Source organism: Pinus tabuliformis, chromosome 4_2, assembly GCF_031772625.1.
Source record: "Pinus tabuliformis cultivar Carrire ecotype Pingquan chromosome 4_2, CPIR1, whole genome shotgun sequence".
Taxonomy (NCBI): domain Eukaryota; kingdom Viridiplantae; phylum Streptophyta; class Pinopsida; order Pinales; family Pinaceae; genus Pinus; species Pinus tabuliformis.
In genome coordinates this window covers 701,811,650-701,831,517 of record NC_142304.1, presented here as the reverse complement: position 1 = coordinate 701,831,517, position 19,868 = coordinate 701,811,650, and the positions used below count along the sequence as shown (strand labels likewise).

At 33.8% G+C, this 19,868-nt stretch overlaps 1 protein-coding gene across 1 annotated transcript; it reads left to right on the top strand.

Annotated features, from left to right (window-relative positions):
- The first annotated feature begins 11,881 nt into the window (after positions 1-11,881).
- Positions 11,882-12,354, top strand: LOC149171431 (SKP1-like protein 3). The gene is made up of 2 exons (XM_089425976.1): positions 11,882-12,169; positions 12,271-12,354. The coding sequence occupies exons 1-2, from the start codon at positions 11,882-11,884 to the stop codon at positions 12,352-12,354; spliced, it is 372 nt and encodes a 123-aa protein (XP_089282102.1).
- The last annotated feature ends 7,514 nt before the right edge of the window (positions 12,355-19,868 follow it).

Genomic DNA, 19,868 nt, shown 5'->3' with positions numbered 1-19,868 from the left:
TTTAGATTTTGAATGCACCCAAAACTTGGAATAAAACTTAGTTTGACTTTCTGGAGTATTTCACAGCCTCTATACAATAGTGGGTCACCTATACAAGGAATATTTAACCAATGCTTTCACTCAACAATGAGGAAATGAGGTGAACATTTAGCTTACTATTGGCCACATCCTCAATAATATGGTTCCAATCACCAATCTTAAGAAAATTATGAGTTCTTTTTAGTGCACCCTCACTCCTCCATACCAAGAAGCCCTTTTGTGTAGTGGAACGCCCCAAATCCTGATTATAATTTAGTATTCATGCGACTACAAGAATGGAATTCCTAAGCAACAATCAATAAGCAGTAAATCAACCTTCCATATAACTCAAACATGCCCTAGGAATATGGTGAAAATCACCCCCAATAACAGTGATATAGCTTGGACTTTGTTTGATTTAGAAATATATGGGTACAAACTTCTAAATTGCTTCCAATTCGTCTTTGCCTTCACAAATTTGACCCATAGTTTATTCAATCAACAAAAATCACTACATTGAGGGTTTGCGCCTCTTCTCCTGTCATTTGATCCTTTGATTTCCATTGTCATAACAACGCAGGAAGATTTCAAACTAGTAACATGGAATAGGGTCATAAATACATATGATTCCCTTCTTACCCCTTTCGCCTGATTCTACAAAACTAAATGCATGGACTTTAATTTTGCAAGAATATCCTTCAGAATCAGCGTCTCCAGCTTCCGTGTTAAAAACTCTTTCATAGCTTCAAAATGTATGTTCTGCATTTCCACAAAAATATCAAACGAATGATGGTTAAAATCATTGTGAAAGGCTTTATACGTCTAATTGCTTCATTAACTATAGTCTTCCCATAGCCCTATTTAAATGACGATAAGGCTACTAGTATAAATTCAACCTTAGGCAGAACTGTTGAAGAAGTCAGATTCACTAAACACACACAGCTTATAATCACCCATCGCAGTTTTCGAAAATAGCTCTGCTTAGACTTTGAATACAGTTGCAGAGAGCAGCAATCGCCACAAAACTTCATGCAAAGAATCATTATGCTCATGCTAGAGTCATGCTAGAGTCAATGAAGAAGAAAACAAATTGACTTAATGGAAATTAAAAAAAGAGTTTTGAATTTTATTAAATTAAATGTTTCTTAAATATAGAAATACATAAAATGAGTTACCTGTGGGAGAAAAGAAAGAAAAGAAAACAGTTCCAAAAAATTGAATGATTTATACAAAATTTTCAAAACAAGTAAGAAATAGTTATTATAAATAACAACATTATTGAAAATTTTGATATTTATCTAAATTTAATTTATAGATGAAAAGAAACTAATAAAAATAAATAATTTTATAAGATAAAACAATCATAATTACATAATAATATAATTTGCAGTTTTATAAAATAATATCAATCATGTTTTAAAATTCACTAAAAACAATATGATGGAATATAAAATAAAAGGAATGATATAAAAATAAAGAGTAGTTTTATGTGCGATTTTTTGGAAAGTTTTCAGCTTCATTAAAATCACAAGGAGTGCCTTAAAGATTTTTGAGGGTGTTGAATCCGTATATGCAGTAAGAAAATGAGTTTAAACAACACAAATCAAGATTTGGCCATAAAAATTTTAGCCAGAAATCCACCAGAAAGTCCAAAATATCAGACCTAAAAATTACTCCAAAAAAATATCAACCTAACTAAATACAGCTTTTCTTTTTATTTAATTATTTTTATATAAAAAATTCATCACTCTCGATCTCGGGCCTTGCAAGGATTTCTCTTTCCAATTTCTCACTTGACAAATCCAAAAGACTCTGCATAGCAAGAAAATCTGCTGCCTGCAATAACATAATATAAAACATATCAACCAGCATTCAATTACATTACTTATTGACTTTTAAAAAGATAATACTCCACATTATTTTTATGATAACATTACCATTATTATATCCCGTAGTGTTGATATGTCCACGCTGATAAAATTCTCATCCCACTCTTTAATTCCACGTGAGGTTTGAGTTGAGTTGCGTAAATGATAGTCATAGTATTGGATCACCTTTTCCAATATTGGAGTGGATACATAAACAGGCACATTTTGGAGTCGATGTCCACGCATATTTTGGTGCATGTAAACTGTGAGTCAGCGACCAGCTCCACTTTTGATTGCCCCTTTTCTAGATCTTTTCTAGATCAACATCCATGCATATTTTGGTGCATGTAAACTGGGAGCCATCTACCAACTTTACTTTTGATTTCCCTTAGCAATCATCGCTCCAGTAAGATAGTAACAGTCTGGTGAGTTTAACCCAAATTAGGATCGTAATCAACACCAGTTTTTTCAGCATAAAAATCGCTAGCAGTGGAGCACGTTCCAATGTAAATGTAAAAAATTCAAAACTTATTCACCAATAAAGTATTAATAAATACTTTGTTTTTATTAGAAGGTAAGGTATTTTCTTTTTATAACAACTCCCCCAATTTCCACTATGCACTGGTCTACAACATTGGATTGAATGTTAGAAGATTAAAATGTCTTCGGTAGTTGGATCCCACAACATAATTGTCAACCAACTTCATTTCCATTACCCTGCTGCCACTCGTCATGCAACCGTTCAGGAACGATTGGATTTTGGTTTGAGTCTCTCAAATGTGGCTGTTCCTGCTCTCTACAATTGTATTCAAAGTCTAAGAAGAGCTGTTTTCGAAAACTACGATGGGTGATTATAAGCTATGTGTGTTTAGTGAATCTGACTTCTTCAACGATTTTGCCTAATGTTGAATTTATAAGAGTAGTCTTATTGGAATTTAAACAGGGATATAGGAAGACTGTAGTTAATGAAGCAATTAGACGTTTTATCAGAAAGTAAAGAGTACAACAAATAGTTCTTTTTTATATAGATTTTCTGCCAGTGAAATTTTTCCATGCACTAGTTCCTAGGTTAACTTTGCGAAAACCATCTTTATTCCAAATTTTACCCCACATGTTATCTAAATTAAGGGGTTGTGGGAGATTGCCAATTAGCCTTTCTTAACCTTCTTTAACTATATACCTATTTTCTTAAATCCTGTCCAGATTATGTGATGTAACTTGAAGCTTGCAATTGGAGCATATCCCTTTAATATTTCCTTTTCTTTATATTCTTCATTTCTTTACTCCCCATTTCGAGTTAGGCTTTGGATCCTCTTGACCAACTTTCTCATGACTTTGAATAACCTCAAAGTGGTTTGTAGATGTGGAGGCTTCGTTTTTGTTTTGGGTGTTTGCATATGGTGCTGATGTCAATTTATTTCCTTCTTTTCTTTGTATCTGCCATTGTTATCCTTGATCTGTTATAGTTTTTGGCCCTTTTCTTCTAGGAGTCTTGCAACATTCTCTAGCAAAGTGGTCGTATTCGTGACATAAACAAAATTTAGCAAAGTGATGGTATTTATGACATAAAAAACATTTGAATTATATTTTCTTGTAATCTAGGGTTTGGAGATGTATCCACTCCTGTGTTGTGATATTAATCATAGAAGGAAGCCCCATTTCTAGATCTTTTCTAAATCGAAATCCACGCATATTTTGTGCATGTAAACTGCGAGTCAGCTACCAACTCCACTTTTGATTTCCCCTTTTCTAGATCAACATCCACGCATATTTTGGTGCATGTAAACTGGGAGCCAACTACCAACTCTACTTTTGATTCCCTTAGCAAGCAGTGCTCCAGTAAGATAGTAACAGTCTGGTGAGTTTAACCCAAATTAGGATCCGAGAAATTTAACCCAAATTAGGATCGTAATCAGCACCAGTTTTTTTCAACAAAGAAATCGCTAGCAGTGGAGCGCATTCCAATGTAAATGTACAAAATTCAAATCTTATTCACCATATAAGTATTAATAAATATTTTTTTTTATTAGATGGTAAGGTGTTTTCTTTTCATAAAAACTCCCCCAATTTCCACTCTGCACTGGTCTACAGCGTTGGATTGTATGTTAGAAGAATGTCTTCGGTTGTTGGATCCCACAACATAATTGTCAACCAACTTCATTGCCATTACCCTGTTGCCACTAGTTATGCAACCATTCACGAACGATTGGATTTTGGTTTGAGTCTCTCAAATGTGGTTGTTGCTTCTCTCTGCAACTGTATTCAAAGTCCAAGCAGAGCTATTTTCGAAAACTGCGATGGGTGATTATAAGCTGTGTGTTTAGTGAATCTGACTTATTCAACAGTTTTGTCTAAATGTTGAATTTATAAGAGTAGTCTTATCGGCATTTAAACATGGCTGTGGGAAGACTATAGTTAATGAAGCAATTAGACGTTTTATCAGAAAGTAAAGAGTACAAGGAGGCATATAAAGCCTTTCATAATGATTTTGAGCATCGTTCATTCGATATTTTTGTGGAAATGCAGAAGATACATTTTGAAGCTATGAAAGACTTTTTAACACAGAAGCTGGAGACGCTGATTCTGAAGGATATTCTTTCAAAATTAAAGGATGCATTTAGTTTTGTAGAATCGGGTGAAAGGGGTAAGAAGGGAATCATATGTATTTATGACCTTATTTCCATGTTACTAATTTGAATCTTCCTATGTTGGTATGAAAATTGAAATCTTTACCGTAGCTTAGAACTTGGTTACATTCCACGGGAAAATGTCAATGAAATTGACAGTGGTTGTCAGACTGAAAGTCTCGACAACATCAGCGAAGCAGCCGATGGGAATTTTCATCATTGAGTGAGCATCAACAAATTTTTCAGTGGGCGATCGATAACAAAGTCAGCAGTGAGCTGTTTTCAAACATAGCAAAAGTAACAGTGAGTTGTTTTTCAACAAATTCAGCTAGTGGGCATCAACAACAAAAGCTGCAGTGCGCAGTTTTCGACATCAACAAATTTGCGAGTGGGCTGTCAACATCAACGTAGCTAGTGGGCATTCTCAATGTTTTTTCAATGGACAAAGGATGTTGATTTCAAGCAGTTTCTTCAACATCCAGCTTTGGCGGTTTTTCAGGCAGTGTTTTTTGAGGATCAACTTGAGAACCTGGAAGAGGGTTTCTTGTTCTTATTTTGGACTTATCATTGGGGGGGGGGGGGAATGTTAGCCTCACTCTCACATTAAAAAAAATTCTATGTCCAAATTATTAAATTAATTAAAATCACGAAAGCTAGGATTTAATCCTACCTTTCTAGATTGAGTTTGTTCCTCATGATTAGGAGTCAGTTTAGGCTTAGTTGGTTGAGATATTCTCTCCAACTAGTTAAGGTCCTAGATTAGTGTGTTGTTGAGATATTTTCTCAACCGTAGTGTCCAAGATAGACGTACTATCTTGAGACCAACTTCCTCATGTATTTATTTGTACTATTATCATTCTTTGTACATTGGATTGATTAATAAAGAGAATGTGAGGAACACTGTAAGGTTGAGGCCTTTTCTACCATGTCTGGTTTGGATATATTTCTACTATTTATTTTTATGAGGAGTGAGGGTGCACTAAGAAGAACTGATAATTTTGTTAAGGTTGGAGATTGCAACCATATTCTTGAGGTTGTGGCCAATAGTAAGCTACACGTTCACCTCATTTCCTCATTGTTGAGTGCAAACATTTGTTAAATATTCCTTGTATAGCTGAACCACAATTGTATAGAGGCTGGAAAATACTCCTGAAAGTCAAACTAAGATTTATTCCAAGTTTTGGGTGTATTCACACTCTAAATCTGCATCTACAACAAGCTTGTGAAGAATAAACAAAGATTAGATCATTATAATTGTGTTTGATAAAATGTTCTCCCTTACTTCCTCTTAAATTGCTTGGATTTGGGGTTATTGTTGCATTTAGTGTATTAGGCAATCATTTTCCACTAAGTTTAAAATAAAGAGATTATGTCTCAGAAAACCATTGAATCAAGCATAAACCAGCAAACCCAAAAAAAGTTTGACAAAATGCCAAACTCAAAATTTCAAACAAAATCTGTTAATTAACATGCAATTTGGAGGGATAAGTAGAATAATTATTTATGTAGTTTAAGATCACTTGTACAACAGGTTGCGAGCACATTCTAAGAAAAAATACTTCTTCATAGGATTCACAAAAGGTTTTTGATCAAAGTTGTCAACACCAATAAACCATTGAAATCGGCAGTAGAGAAAATATAGTTGAGACAAAACATTGATTCTTTTTTTAGATGGAGGGGAGAGGGTTCTTTAAGAGTGATAAGTAGGCAAAGTTGTTGTCCTCTCTAAAGAACACGAGGTCCCTTTGTTGACTTTTGCACTTCCATCCCACCATACTCTAGACAATGGTGGTTCCAGCCTATGGAAGCAGTCGTGCAAGAGTTTTTGTAGAAGGCCCCTTATCCACTTCAACACAATATTGCACCGTGGTTCTTAATAATTTACAATCAATTCAAGAATAGGACTAGAAGTCCATAGCAGAGAAAAATTGTCAAAAGATTCAAATATCTATCTAGGTAGCTGGGACATTGGGGTACATGACTCCAGAATATTTTAATGGATAGATTGCTACGAAGCAGGTCGATGTTTACAATGTTGTAATGTTGATGATGGAGATTGTCAATGGAAGGAAGCCTAACCATTGTATCCAGGTTTCATTGAATCTTGTCTCTGACATTTGGGTCCATATATTACCTTCTTGCACATAACCATATCCATAGGTAGTTGCTATTGAATTATCTATAACTTTAATCATTGCATCATTTGCGAGTTGCTATTAGAGATATAGTTCAATGGAAAGTAAGTGAAAAATTTGGCAAAAGACAAAGGAACATATGAACTACTATAGTATGAAAATGAATCCTATGGTTATATATGAGGAATATAAGCATTGACATAAGTCCATATCAATCTCCAAAAGACAATTGGCATGTAGGATAAATATGAGTTTGCAAAACCTACAAATTGGAACAAGAAGGTGGGAACAAATGGAAAAAATAGAACACACGTGTCTCTTGTGTGATGAACAACCCTTTGAAGATGAAACTTATTTTTTTCTAAATTGGTCCAAATATGACAAACTTTCAGTCCAAAGGGCCGAATGCTTTGTTGAATTTTCTAGCAAACATATAGGAAGCTTTCCAAATGAACTGTAGTTTCTTTTAGATATGAAAATCTTTCAATACAAAGGGTTGAATGCTTTTTTGAATGGAAATTCTAGCAAATATACAGGAATAATTTTCAAGTTGTTAGAATATAGAAAAAAATCATTTTTCTAGCACAAGAAGAGATGAAAAGTTTATAAATGTATTGATATACAAGGAAATTTGAGCGATATGTATTTGTATTTACATCACATATCTTATACAACTAAATATAAAAAGATAAATTTCATGGACTCTATTTTTATGATGTCTCATAAATTTGTTTGAGTTCTTCCAGGACGGTAATAAAAGTTATGTTATATTTAATTTCAGATTCTTTTTCTCAACTAGATTCTTGGGTCATTTCTCCTTCTACCACGTTTCCTCTCTGTACATACTACTTCCAAAATATAATCTATAACCTATTTAAATATTTCCTCTGGCAAAGAGAATTCGGCGAGTAATTTAAATGCATATTCCTCAAAAGCCATGTCAAAGTCACGTCAAAGTCCTGCTTCCTCTTAAAAACAATGTGTACCCTAATTTCTTCAAATTACATTTTGATTTATTTGTTATTTATATTTTGATAGAATTAATTAAGTTGATGAAATGTTTGTGATTTTTGTTTATAGAATCCAAATGTAGACTTAATTGACATAGCCTTCACTGTTGGACAGAGAAAAACTTGCAATTTGTTTATAAAGGATCCCTCTATTAGTACATTTTCGTGCAAGTTGAAGTACACACTCGTAATCTTTATTGTATCTTCAGTAATTTTGGTTCGTCCGCATTGAGACAAAATGATATTATGCAATCATAAAAGGAGTAAATTTGTTGATCCTTGATGCAGCAAAATTTTTGGTGTTGCGTTTGTTTTCCTCCATACTTTAAATTAATATGGTTTATTTTAATGAAAAGAAACGAAACGACATGGAGGTCCTATGACAATTGTCCTTGAAAGTACATGAACCAGTGGCTTTGTTCAAGTAAGCGGAAATCATTTTAGAGTTTCAATTACTATGAAGGAAGGGAGGTTCTCTAATTGAGTTAAATGGCTCAGTATGCTCCTACTTTCATATTCTCAATCAGAATCAATCACCTGCATATTTTCCAAGAGAAAGTGGGAGAGTAATGAGGATGGAATCAGCCCCTACAAGATGATGAAGGCAATAATCTGGTGATTGATTCAATTTCTAGACACTCCTTATTACCCTACAAGGATAGCTACTATTAGAAAAAGGAAATCAACTTCTAATCATGTGAATAGGCCCACTCCCTATGAATACCATGGTAGAAATGTTTCATTTGGCTGTTAGAAATATCATGGAATGCTTTGAAGTTCCACGCACTCCTCTCTACCTGGAAGTTCTTTTCAGGGATGGTTTTAATTGATGTTACAACTTGTATGATGTTGTACCGACACAATAGTAATGCATTCTAAGAATATCTTTTCCAAGCTAGGATAAGACATGTTGTTGTTTTATACATATTAACTCACTCTAGAATGAGATCTTGTTAGAAGAGTAATATGGATACTAAGTCCAAAATTGATCAGTAAAGCTACCTTTGTAACAAGATGAACCAATATAATCAGGCATAATTCAAAACTATTATAAGGAGATATATATATGCATTTGTAACATTTTCTATATGGATACTGTGTTCAAAATCGATCAGTAAAGATACCTTTTGTTTATTGCCTTTTGTGAAAAATGAAACCAATATAATCACTCAGAATTCAAAATTATTATAAGGAGATCCAACTATGCATTTGTAACATTTTCTCAATTCATTCGATCAAGTGAAATATTTAACTTTACAGTCTTGATTTGAATAAAAAGGACTTGGCATGGGTCTTTGAGAAGCCAGAAACATAATTTTTGTCAATATTTACCAAAGTTCACATACAAACAACATTTTTTTGAATAAAAACCTTGATAAGCTACTAGATTCGTGGAAGGAAAACATAAATTATTTCACATATTCTAAAACCTAAATTCTTCCTCATATTGTATGTTAGGATATGCATGTAAGTAATTTGTGTTGAAATAACTTATAGTATTGTATGTTAGGATATGTATGCAAGTAATTTGTGTTGAAATAATAGATAGAATTTGGATAAAGGATTATTCACAAATAAATGTCTCTACACTAGAAAAGGGTATGATTTGAGTTCAAAAGAAATTTTATCTGAAACATGTCTATTCCAAGTATTCAAGATAGTCCAAAAATGTTGAACTTTTAGTCACTTGAAAGCCTTTACCCACCTTTAACAAGATTACCTAAAAATTGTAGATTCAAAAAGACAAATCATTATTAGGCGGCTGATGCAAACATAATAGGAATTGTACAAGTCGCGAATAAGAAGAAATACAATTAACAATTGCACTGAGCATTTTTTAGTGTTATGCAACCATGCAACATATATCTAAAATATATCATTACACTAACTCATATGTTCTTCATAACATTGAAAAATCTAGTAGTTGTTAATAATACCTCAAAAAACTACAAAATTAAGGGAATTAATTAATACTCAAAATTTTGTATAACCATACCCATGGGGCATACAACAAACAATGACAAGGTGTTATGTTAAGGCACTTTGTGTTGTAAAGGTCACTGGTTCTCAACTAGAAGGGAAGGACTTGCAGAGATATGATTATGATGATGATGTTAAGCATGTTTTTGGGTTGTTGAATATTTTTGTATATTGCAAAAGCCTCACAGATATAGTATAACCTTTCTTCCTTCTAGTGTGACAAGAAAGTACAACCCACGACTTGTCTGGTCTCATTCTTGCATCATCATATCATTTAATATACTTTAAATCTTTCGTTTTCATCAATGAATGTGTAAATTTTTGGATTTTGAAACTACTTGTTGAAGGTTACTAATATTTTGTTCAATATTCATAATTTTCTCATCTTTTGTTTCTTTTTTGGGTCAAAATTAAAGAGCTCCAATTTAGTGAGTTAAAGTGGAATGGACTCTTGTAAACTCCTATTGACTGAACAAGATAGGTTTTGGGTTTTGATGTAGGTCGAACCATAAAAAAATTATTTCACCCATTTACCATTAAAACTTGAAATAAGATAGCCAAGGACATGAAATGGCGAGTAGCAGTGGCCCATAGGCTTTGAATAGAAGCATTCCCCAAACTCAGGCCCTTGGCGTCCAATGCGATGGAGCTTCCCTAGCAAACCACGAGCAACGGGAATAATACATCTCCAAACCGTGAACCACAAACACTAGCCATGAACATCCACGAACCATGAGCTATCAAGAACCAAAAGAGAAACCACAAACCTCAAACTGCTACAAACCAATTGAGTGTCCACAAACCATGAACTATTGAAACCTGCAGACTGGGAAGGACACGAGACTCCATTGAGAGGCCTTAGAGTCTTATAATGCACAGGTTGACAATGCAAAGTAAAGTCTCACATTCCAAATAAGGATCCACTAACTGAGTCGATAAATTAAAACCTCTTATTGACTGAGAGGAAGCAGAGCATTGTTCATGACAGTGGGACCATTACTGAAATCATGAGAGTCGAGGGGAGACTCGAGAGCCACTATGTGAGCATGAGAGGATGGAAATTGGTAGACCAAAGGAGAATGGCTATGTTGACCCTCCAATTTCGAGAAGTCCAATGCATACTTAGATACAGGCCAACTAAAGAGTGTGTGGATGCAATCTAGAGTGCACGCATGGCGACCATAAACAGGCGAGAGAGAAACACTAAGCATACCTAACATCAATAATAAATCTTCAGAACTGGTCATCAGGTCCAGAGACATGCTTAAAGAAGGACACATATGAGTCATGACGCCAACTTCGGCCATCTCCATCAAAGTAAGCCTCTTTGTGCAATAATAAGGCGACATGATGAACCAATGAGGGATGACGTATGATAACAGGAGCAAGTAAATGATTCCATCTCGTGAGTATAAATATGAGCGTGCCGGCCTGTATGAGGGTTGAAGCTATGGGCCAAGTGGCCACCTAATCCATCTGTGTTCAACATGACAAGGACAATTGTCTGGAGCCAACACCCATTGTAGGGGTTCTTAATATTAATGTTAATGTTATTAATATCATTGATATTCATAATAACATTAGTATATTATAGTAATGCCCCTAGCTCATGGAATGCTTCTATTCAAAGCTATGAAACCCGCCCCTTTTGGTTTGTTGGGGTATTTGGTTAGGAAGGAACCAAAATATTTTTCAAGATAAGGTATCAAACTGGAATCTTACATGTTCCCACATAGTGGCACTTTATAACTTGATCCTTGAGGATGAACTGAAATAGAATCACTGGAACAATAACGCAGAAATCATCGACAATGCTTACCCTTTGGTGTATTTTGATGGATTTGCTCAACAAGATGGTTGTGGTAGAGGATCAGTTTTGTATTTAAATGAAGATCATCATTACAAGATGAAGTTGGGTTTAAGGAGAGGCACAAATAAATATGCATAACTTAATAGCCTTAGACTTCTTATTTTTTCCCTTGCGAAAAGATGTCAGCAACTGCAGATATTTGGTGACTCTAAACTAGTCATAAATTGGTTCAATGCACACACTCAAAAAAAGGTCGGTGAAAAAACTTTGATATATATATATATATTACCCATTTCTAAATGTTTTATATTTCTTGTCAACTGCACATTAATAGCTGGCGTTAATTTGTATTTCTACCCTTTGACTTGGGACGTTGATTTTTATTTCTACCCTTTGACTTCGGACACCTGAGTTGGTTTAAGTGGAACGATCAATGGAAAACGATATGGTCAACACAATGGCACTGGAAACGTCTGACGGAGAAATTTTTCGGGTGGGTAGAGAAATTGCAATGGAGTCGAAGGTGATAAAAAATATGGCAGAATTCATCGATATATCTCATGCAACTGTGCCTGTTTACGTATCCACTCCAATATTGGAAAAGGTGATCCAATACTATGACTATCATTTACGCAACTCAACTCAAACCTCACGTGAAATTAAAGAGTGGGATGAGAATTTTATCAGCGTGGACATATCAACACTGCGGGATATGATAAGGGTAATGTTATCATAAAAATAATGTGAAGTATTATCTTTCTAAAAGTCAATAAGTAATGTAATTGAATGCTGGTTGATATGCTTTCTATTATGTTACTGCAGGCAGCAGATTTTCTTGCTATGCAGAGTCTTTTGGATTTGTCAAGTGAGAAATTGGAAAGAGAAATCCTTGCAAGGCCAGAGTGATGAATTTTTTATATAAAAATAATTAAATCAAAGAAAATTTGTATTTAGTTAGATTGATATTTTTTAAGGAGTAGTTTTTAAGTTTGATATTTTGGAGTTTTGGTGGATTTCTGGTGGGAATCTGGCCAAAATTTTGATGCTCAAATCTTGATTTGTGTTGTTTAAACTCTTTTTTTTACTACATATATGGATTCAACACCTTCAAAAATCTTTAAGGCACTTCTATTCTGACCAGCCCAGTTGTCAAACTTGTGATATTAATGAAGCCTAAAACTTTCCAAAGAGTCTCATTTAAAGCTACTTGTTATCTTTTTATATTATATTCCATCATATTGTTTTTAGTGAATTTAAAACATGATTTATATTATTTTATAAAATAACAAATTATATTATTATATAATTCTAACTGTTTTTTCTTATAAAATTATTTATATTTATTAGTTTCTTTTCATCTATAAATTAAATTTAGATAAATATTTTCAGTAATGTTGTTATTTAAAATAACTTCAGACAATAAATATCAAGATGTTAATTTAAGTTGTTATTCACAAATTTTAGGAAATGATTTATTTTATTTGATTAATTTACTATTTCTTACTTGTTTTGAAATAAATCATTCAATTTTTTGGAACTGTTTTCTTTTCTTTCTCTGACACGTAACTCATTTAACAAGAAATCAATTTATATTTTCTAATTTTATTCAATTAAATTATTATTATTATGTATTATTAATTTGAATACTAATTTAAATATTCTTATATAATATTATTAATAATATTAATATCAATAATAACATTTATGTATATCTATATTTACGGGACATTTAATGTATATCACTTGTACAACAGGCTTTGAGCACGTTCTAAGAAAAAATACTTCCGCATAGGATTCAAAAAAAGTGTTTGACGAAAATTGTCAACACCAATAAACCATTGAAATCGGCAGTAGAGAAAATATAGTTGAGACAAAACATTGATTCTTTTTTTAAATGAAGGGGAGAAGGCCCTTTAAGAGTGATAAGTAGGCGAAGTTGTTGTCCTCTCTAAAGAATATGAGGTCCCTTTGTTGACTTGTGCACTGCAACCCCACCATACTCTAGACAATGGTGGTTCTGGCCTATCGAAGCAGTCATGCAAGACTTTTTGCAGAAGGCCCCTTATCCACTTCAACACAATATTGCACCGTGGCTCTTAAGAATTTACAATCAATTCAAGAATGGGACTATAAGTCCATAGCAGAGAACATTTGTCAAAAGAGTCAAGTATCTATCCAGGTAGTTGGGACATTGGGGTACATGCCTCCAGAATATTTTAATGGATAGATTGCTACGAAGCAGGTTGATGTTTACAACGTTGTAATGTTGATGATGGAGATTATCAGTGGAAGGAAGCCTAACCTTTCTATCCAGGTTCCTTTGACTCTTGTCTCTGACATTTGGGTCCATATATTACCTGCTTGCACATACCCACATCCACAGGTAGTTGGTCTTGAATTATCTATAACTTTAATCATTGTATCATTTGTGAGTTGCTATTAGAGATATAGTTCAATGGAGAGTAAGTGAGAAAATTTGGCAAAAGACAAAGGAACATATGAACTACTTTAGTATGGAAATAAATCTTATGGTTATATAAGAGGAATACAAACGTTGACATAAGTCCATATTAGTCTCTGAAAGACAATTGACATGTAGGTTAAAATGAGTTTGCAAAACCTAGAAATTGGAACAAGAAGGTGGGAACAAATGGAAAAAATAGAACACACGTGTCTCTCATGTGATGAACAACCCTTTGAATATGAAACTTGTTTGTTTCTAAATTGTTCGAAATACGACGAACTTTCAGTCCAAAGGATTGAATGCTTTGTTGAATTTTCTAGCAAACATATAGGAAGCTTTCCCAATGAACTGTAGTTTATTTTAGATATGAAACACTTTCATTACAAAGGGTTGAATGCTTTGTTGAATTGAATTTATAGCAAACATTTAGGAATATTTTTCAAGCAGTTGTTAGAATATAGAAAAAAATCATTTTTCTAGCACAAGAAGAGATGAAAAGTTTATAAATGTATTGATATACAAGGCAATTTTAGTGACATATATTTGTATTTACATCACATATCTTATACAACTAAATATAAAAAGATAAATTTCATGGACTCTATTTTTATGATGTCCCATAAATCTGTTTGAGCTCTTCGAGGATGGTAATAAAAGTTATGTTTCATTTAATTTCAAATTCATTTGCTCAACTAGATTCTTGGGTCATTTCTACTTCTGCCACATTTCCTCTCTATACATACTACTTCCAAAATATAATATGTAACCTATTTAAATATTTCCTCTGACAAAGAGAATTCGACGAGTAATTTAAATGCATAGTTCTCAAAAGCCATGTCAAAGTCACGTAAAATTCCTGCTTCCTCTTCAAAACAATGTGTACACTAATTTCTTCGATTTACATTTTGATTTATTTGTTATTTATATTTTGATATAATTAATTAAGTTGATGAAATGTTCGTGATTTTTGTTTATGGAATCCAAATGTAGAATTAATTGACATAGTCTTCACTGTGGACAAACAAAAACTTGCAATTTGATTATAAAGGATCCTTCTATTAGTATAGTTTTGTGCAAGTTGAAGTATACACTTGTAATCTTTATTGTATCTTCAGTAATTTTGGTTTGTCTGCTTCGAGACAAAATGATATTATGCGATCATAAAAGGAGTAAATTTGTTGATCATTGATGTAGCAAATTTTTTGGTGATGCATTTGTTTTCCTACATACTTTAAATTAATATGGTTTATTTTGATGAAATGAAGCCAAATGACATGGAGGTCCTAGGACAATTGTCCTTGAAAGCACAGAAAACAGTGGCTTTGTTCAAGTCAGCAGGAATCATTTTAGAGTTTCAATTACTATGAAGGAAGGGAGGTTCTGTAATTGAGTGAAATGGCTCGGTATGCTCCTACTTTCATATTCTCAATTGGTATCAAGCAACTGCATATTTTCCATGAGGAAGTGGGAGAGTAATGAGGATGGAATCAACCCCCACAAGATGATGAAGGTAATAATCTGGTGATTGATCCAATTTGTAGACACTCCTTATTACCCTACAAGGACTACAAGGATATCTACTATGAGAAAAAAGAAATCGGCTTCTAATCATGTGAATAAGCCCACTCACTATGAAATACAACGGTAAAAATGTTTCATTTGGATGTTAGAAATATCATGGAATGGTTTGAAGTTCCACACACTCTTATTTACCTGGAAGTTCTTTTCAAGCATGGTTTTGATTGATGTTACAACTTGTATGATGTTGTACTGACACAATAGTAATGCATTGTAAGAATCTCTTGACATGTTGTTGTTGTATACATATTAACTCACTCTAGGTTTGTTGCAAGTCATCTCACCTTCTGCTGCCACTATCTGCACGACAGTAAGACCACAAACTCTCTAGTTTTAAACAACTATACCTCCTTTCCCTTCTGCTTGCACTCCTTCTTCACGTAGAATCGTCTTTTGCTCTAATACCACTTGATGAAAAGAGATCTCGGGGGTAAGTCAAAATCCCTTTCCCTAAACAAATCAATTATGAGGCCTGTGGATTATGGGCCCACAAAGCCTTATCGGAAGCGTTCTAGGCTTTAAGCCTTTTAAATTATAATCGCAGACTTACATTAGAATCGGAGCCAATATAACTATCGGGTTCAAGCCTTAACCCCGCAGCCACACATAATACAAAATACACGGGAAACCATGTAAATCCTGCTCCGATTCACATATACGGAGTTCAAAAATAATACACCCGCCTCTATATATATCGGCGGGTCTGTTCCTTTTGTCGCTCCTCAACGTCGCTCCACCCCTGACCTCCGATACTCGGCTACGAACACCTCTGATCGCCAATTGGTTTATCGATGATATCACCATATTCGCTCGTCGGTCGTCGGCATTGATCACACTCCCGCTATCTCTTAAGTCCCCAATTGCGATTAACGATTAGATCCGCACCGTCGATCTGCCTTCCGATCTGACGGTTGTAATTTAATCGCATATCGCTATCGCTACATTTCAAAGGCCTATTCCGACCGGCTCAATGCACCGACCCGATATGCATTCCGGACCTGATAAGGGTATATGCCATGATTTATAATATTTCAGGTCCGCTTTACGGATCCGCTAAGGGGTTTTCATCGTTTCTCTGTGTAAATGGAGTTCGCCGCCTTTGATGGATTCTCACCTAAAACACAGTTACTCTGCCACTCTCCGTTAACACACATAACATTCATACAAACACGAGATCTTTGGATCGCCATCGATCCTTCCGTGATCGATGGTCGATCAACATGAATTTACAATTGGGATTTCAATCCTCCCACACACATATATAACAGAAGTGAAAGACTTAATACACAGACATGTAGAAACCCACAAAACACATATTTGTTATATACAGTACAGCTAAAGCATTTCAGCCTTAACACGGGTTCTTCCCCGACTACATCAGTCTAAGCACTGATTACACAATCTATTCATGTCACTCTATGTTTCCCTCTATATATATAAGGAAGCATTGTTGGATCAGATCATGGAAGGATCTGACCAACCCTCTAAAAAAAGCCCTTAAATCTCTCATTACATGCATGCATACAACACATGGCAAATTACATTAGATCAAGTCTTTGAGACTTATCGCTTCCATCTTTAAATCTGTTTTAAAACAGAGTTTCCCTTGTTTTTCTCCATGGTCCACGTTGTCCTCTCTTTGCTCCACTTCAGATTCCTCTTTGATTAAGGAGGAGTTAGATGCTCCCGCATCATTGTTCATCACATAGAAGACACATGTGTTCTATTTTTTCCACTTGTTCCCACCTTCTTGTTCCAATTTCTAGGTTTTGCAAACTCATATTTATCCTACATGTGAATTGTCTTGCAGAGACTGATATGGACTTATGTCAATGTTTGTATTCCTCATATATAACCATAGGAATTATTTCCATACTATAGTAGTTCATATGTTCCTTTGTCTTTTGCCAAATTTTCTCACTTATATTTCGTTGAACTATATCTCTAATAGCAACTCACAAATGATACAATGATTAAAGTTATAGATAATTCAAGACCAACTACCTGTGGATATGGGTATGTGCAAGCATGTAATATATGGACCCAAACGTCAGAGACGAGAATCAATGAAACCTAGATACAAAGGTTATGCTTCCTTACATTAACAATCTCCATCATCAACATTACAACGTTGTAAACATCGACCTGCTTCGTAGCAATATATCCATTAAATATTCTAGAGGCATGTACCCCAGTGTCCGAGCTACCTGGATAGATATTTGACTCTTTTGACAATTGTTCTCTGCTATCAACTTCTAGTCCTATTCTTGAATTGATTGTAAATTCTTAAGAGCCACGGTGCAATATTGTGTTGAAGTGGATAAGGGGCCTTCTGCAAAAACTCTTGCACAACTGCTTCCATAGGCTAGAACCACCATTGTCTAGAGTATGGTGGGATTGAAGTGCACAAGTCAACAAAGGGACCCCGTATTCTCCATAGAGGACAACAACTTCACCTACTTCTTACTCTTAAAGAGCCCTCTCCCCTCCATTTAAAAAAAGAATCAATGTTTTGGCTCAACTATATTTTCTCTACTGCGGATTTCAATGGTTTATTGGTGTTGACAACTTTTGTCAAACACTTTTTGTTAATCCTATGCGGAAGTGTTTTTTCTTAAAACGTGCTCGCAGCCTTTTGTACAAGTGATCTTAAACTACAAAAGTAATTAGTCTACTTATCCCTCTAAATTGCATGTTAATTAACAAATTTTGTTTGAAATTTTGAGTTTGGCATTTCGTCAAACTTTTTTTGGGTTTGCTGGTTTATGCTTGATTCAATGGTTTTCTGGGACATAATCTCTTTCTTTTAGACTCAGTGGAAAATGATTGCCTAATACACCAAATGAAACAATAACCCCAAATCCAAGCAATTTAAGAGGAAGTAAGGGATAACATTTTATGAAACACAATTATAATGATATGATCTTTGTTTATTCTTCACAACCTTGTTGTAGATGCAGATTTAGAGTTTGAATGCACCCAAAACTTGGAATAAAACTTAGTTTGACTTTCTGGAGTATTTCGCAGCCTTTATACAATAGTGGGTCACCTATACAAGGAATATTTAACCAATGTTTTCACTCAACAATGAGGAAATGAGGTGAACATTTAGCTTACTGTTGGCCGCAACCTCAAGAATATGGTTCCAATCTCCAACCTTAAGAAAATTATGAGTTCTTTTTAGTGCACCCTCACTCCTCCATACTAAGAAGCCCTTTTATGTAGTGGAACGTCCCAAAGTCTGATTATAATTTAGTATTCATGCGACTACAAGAATGGAATTCCCAACCAAATGAAATGTGCCCAATCTTTGCCACAACCTCTATAAAAATGCAACAACCAATAAGCAATAAGTCAACCTTCCATATAGCTCAAACATGCCCTAGAAATATGGTGAAAATCACCCCCAATAACAGTGATACAGCTTGGACTTTGTTTGATTTAGAAATATATGGGTACAAACTTCTAAATCCCTTCCAATTCGTCTTTGCCTTCACAAATTCGACCCATAGTTTATTCAATCAACAAAAATAACTACATCGAGGGTTTGCACCTCTTCTCCTGTCTCTTGATCCTTTGAGACCTGCAAGGATTTATCTAAACCAAATGCTCCCCTTGTGGTGCCCTTTTCTCACTAAAGAGAATTATATAGACTTTAGTAGTCATATATATGTGTGTGTGAGAGAGAGAGAGAGAGAGCGAGGCTAAGGTAGTAGACTTATTCTATTTTTATAATTTATCATTAATAATATACATTATCCAAAAAAATACCAACTTTACCATTTTTATTCAAATAATAATAACAATTAAATAGACAATATAATTTATACAATTTATTAGTTACATAAAAAATAATTTTGTAATTTAATTATAATATTCTTAAAAAGTGCAACATTTAATTCACACACTCTAATATTTACTCTATAATTTATTTGTAAAGTATTTAGATAATGTAAGTTTCATTCTTCTATTTTTAACTTTGAATTATTTAAAATAAGAATGCTTAAACCATTTATTAATAATAATAATTAAATAAAAAAGCTTAAGAATAAATAAATAACTTTTCAATATATTAATTTTTTAATTTAAAATTTAATAAATAATTTTTACATATGATATTTTAATGTATAAATAAATTGTATTTAATTTATTAATATATATATATATATATATATATATATATATATATTAATAACTTATTAACTCCCAATAAATATGTTAAAAAGCCGAATTCAGATAATATAAAAGAAAATAAATGATATGATATCAAAAAAGGACTTAAAAACCACTGGGTTTCTTCCATGACCAAGTGACATGTCACCTTCAACCACAGCGAGGAAGATACCAAAGTTGAATAAAAAAAGAAGAATATTATTTG

What these genes read in the sequence shown, in the direction of transcription:
- LOC149171431 (XM_089425976.1), top strand. Translation starts at nt 11,882, where the DNA reads ATGGAAAACGATATGGTCAACACAATGGCACTGGAAACGTCTGACGGA. An exon ending in CACTGCGGGATATGATAAGG is followed by an intron (nt 12,170 to 12,270) that starts GTAATGTTATCA and finishes ATGTTACTGCAG; the next exon opens with GCAGCAGATTTTCTTGCTAT.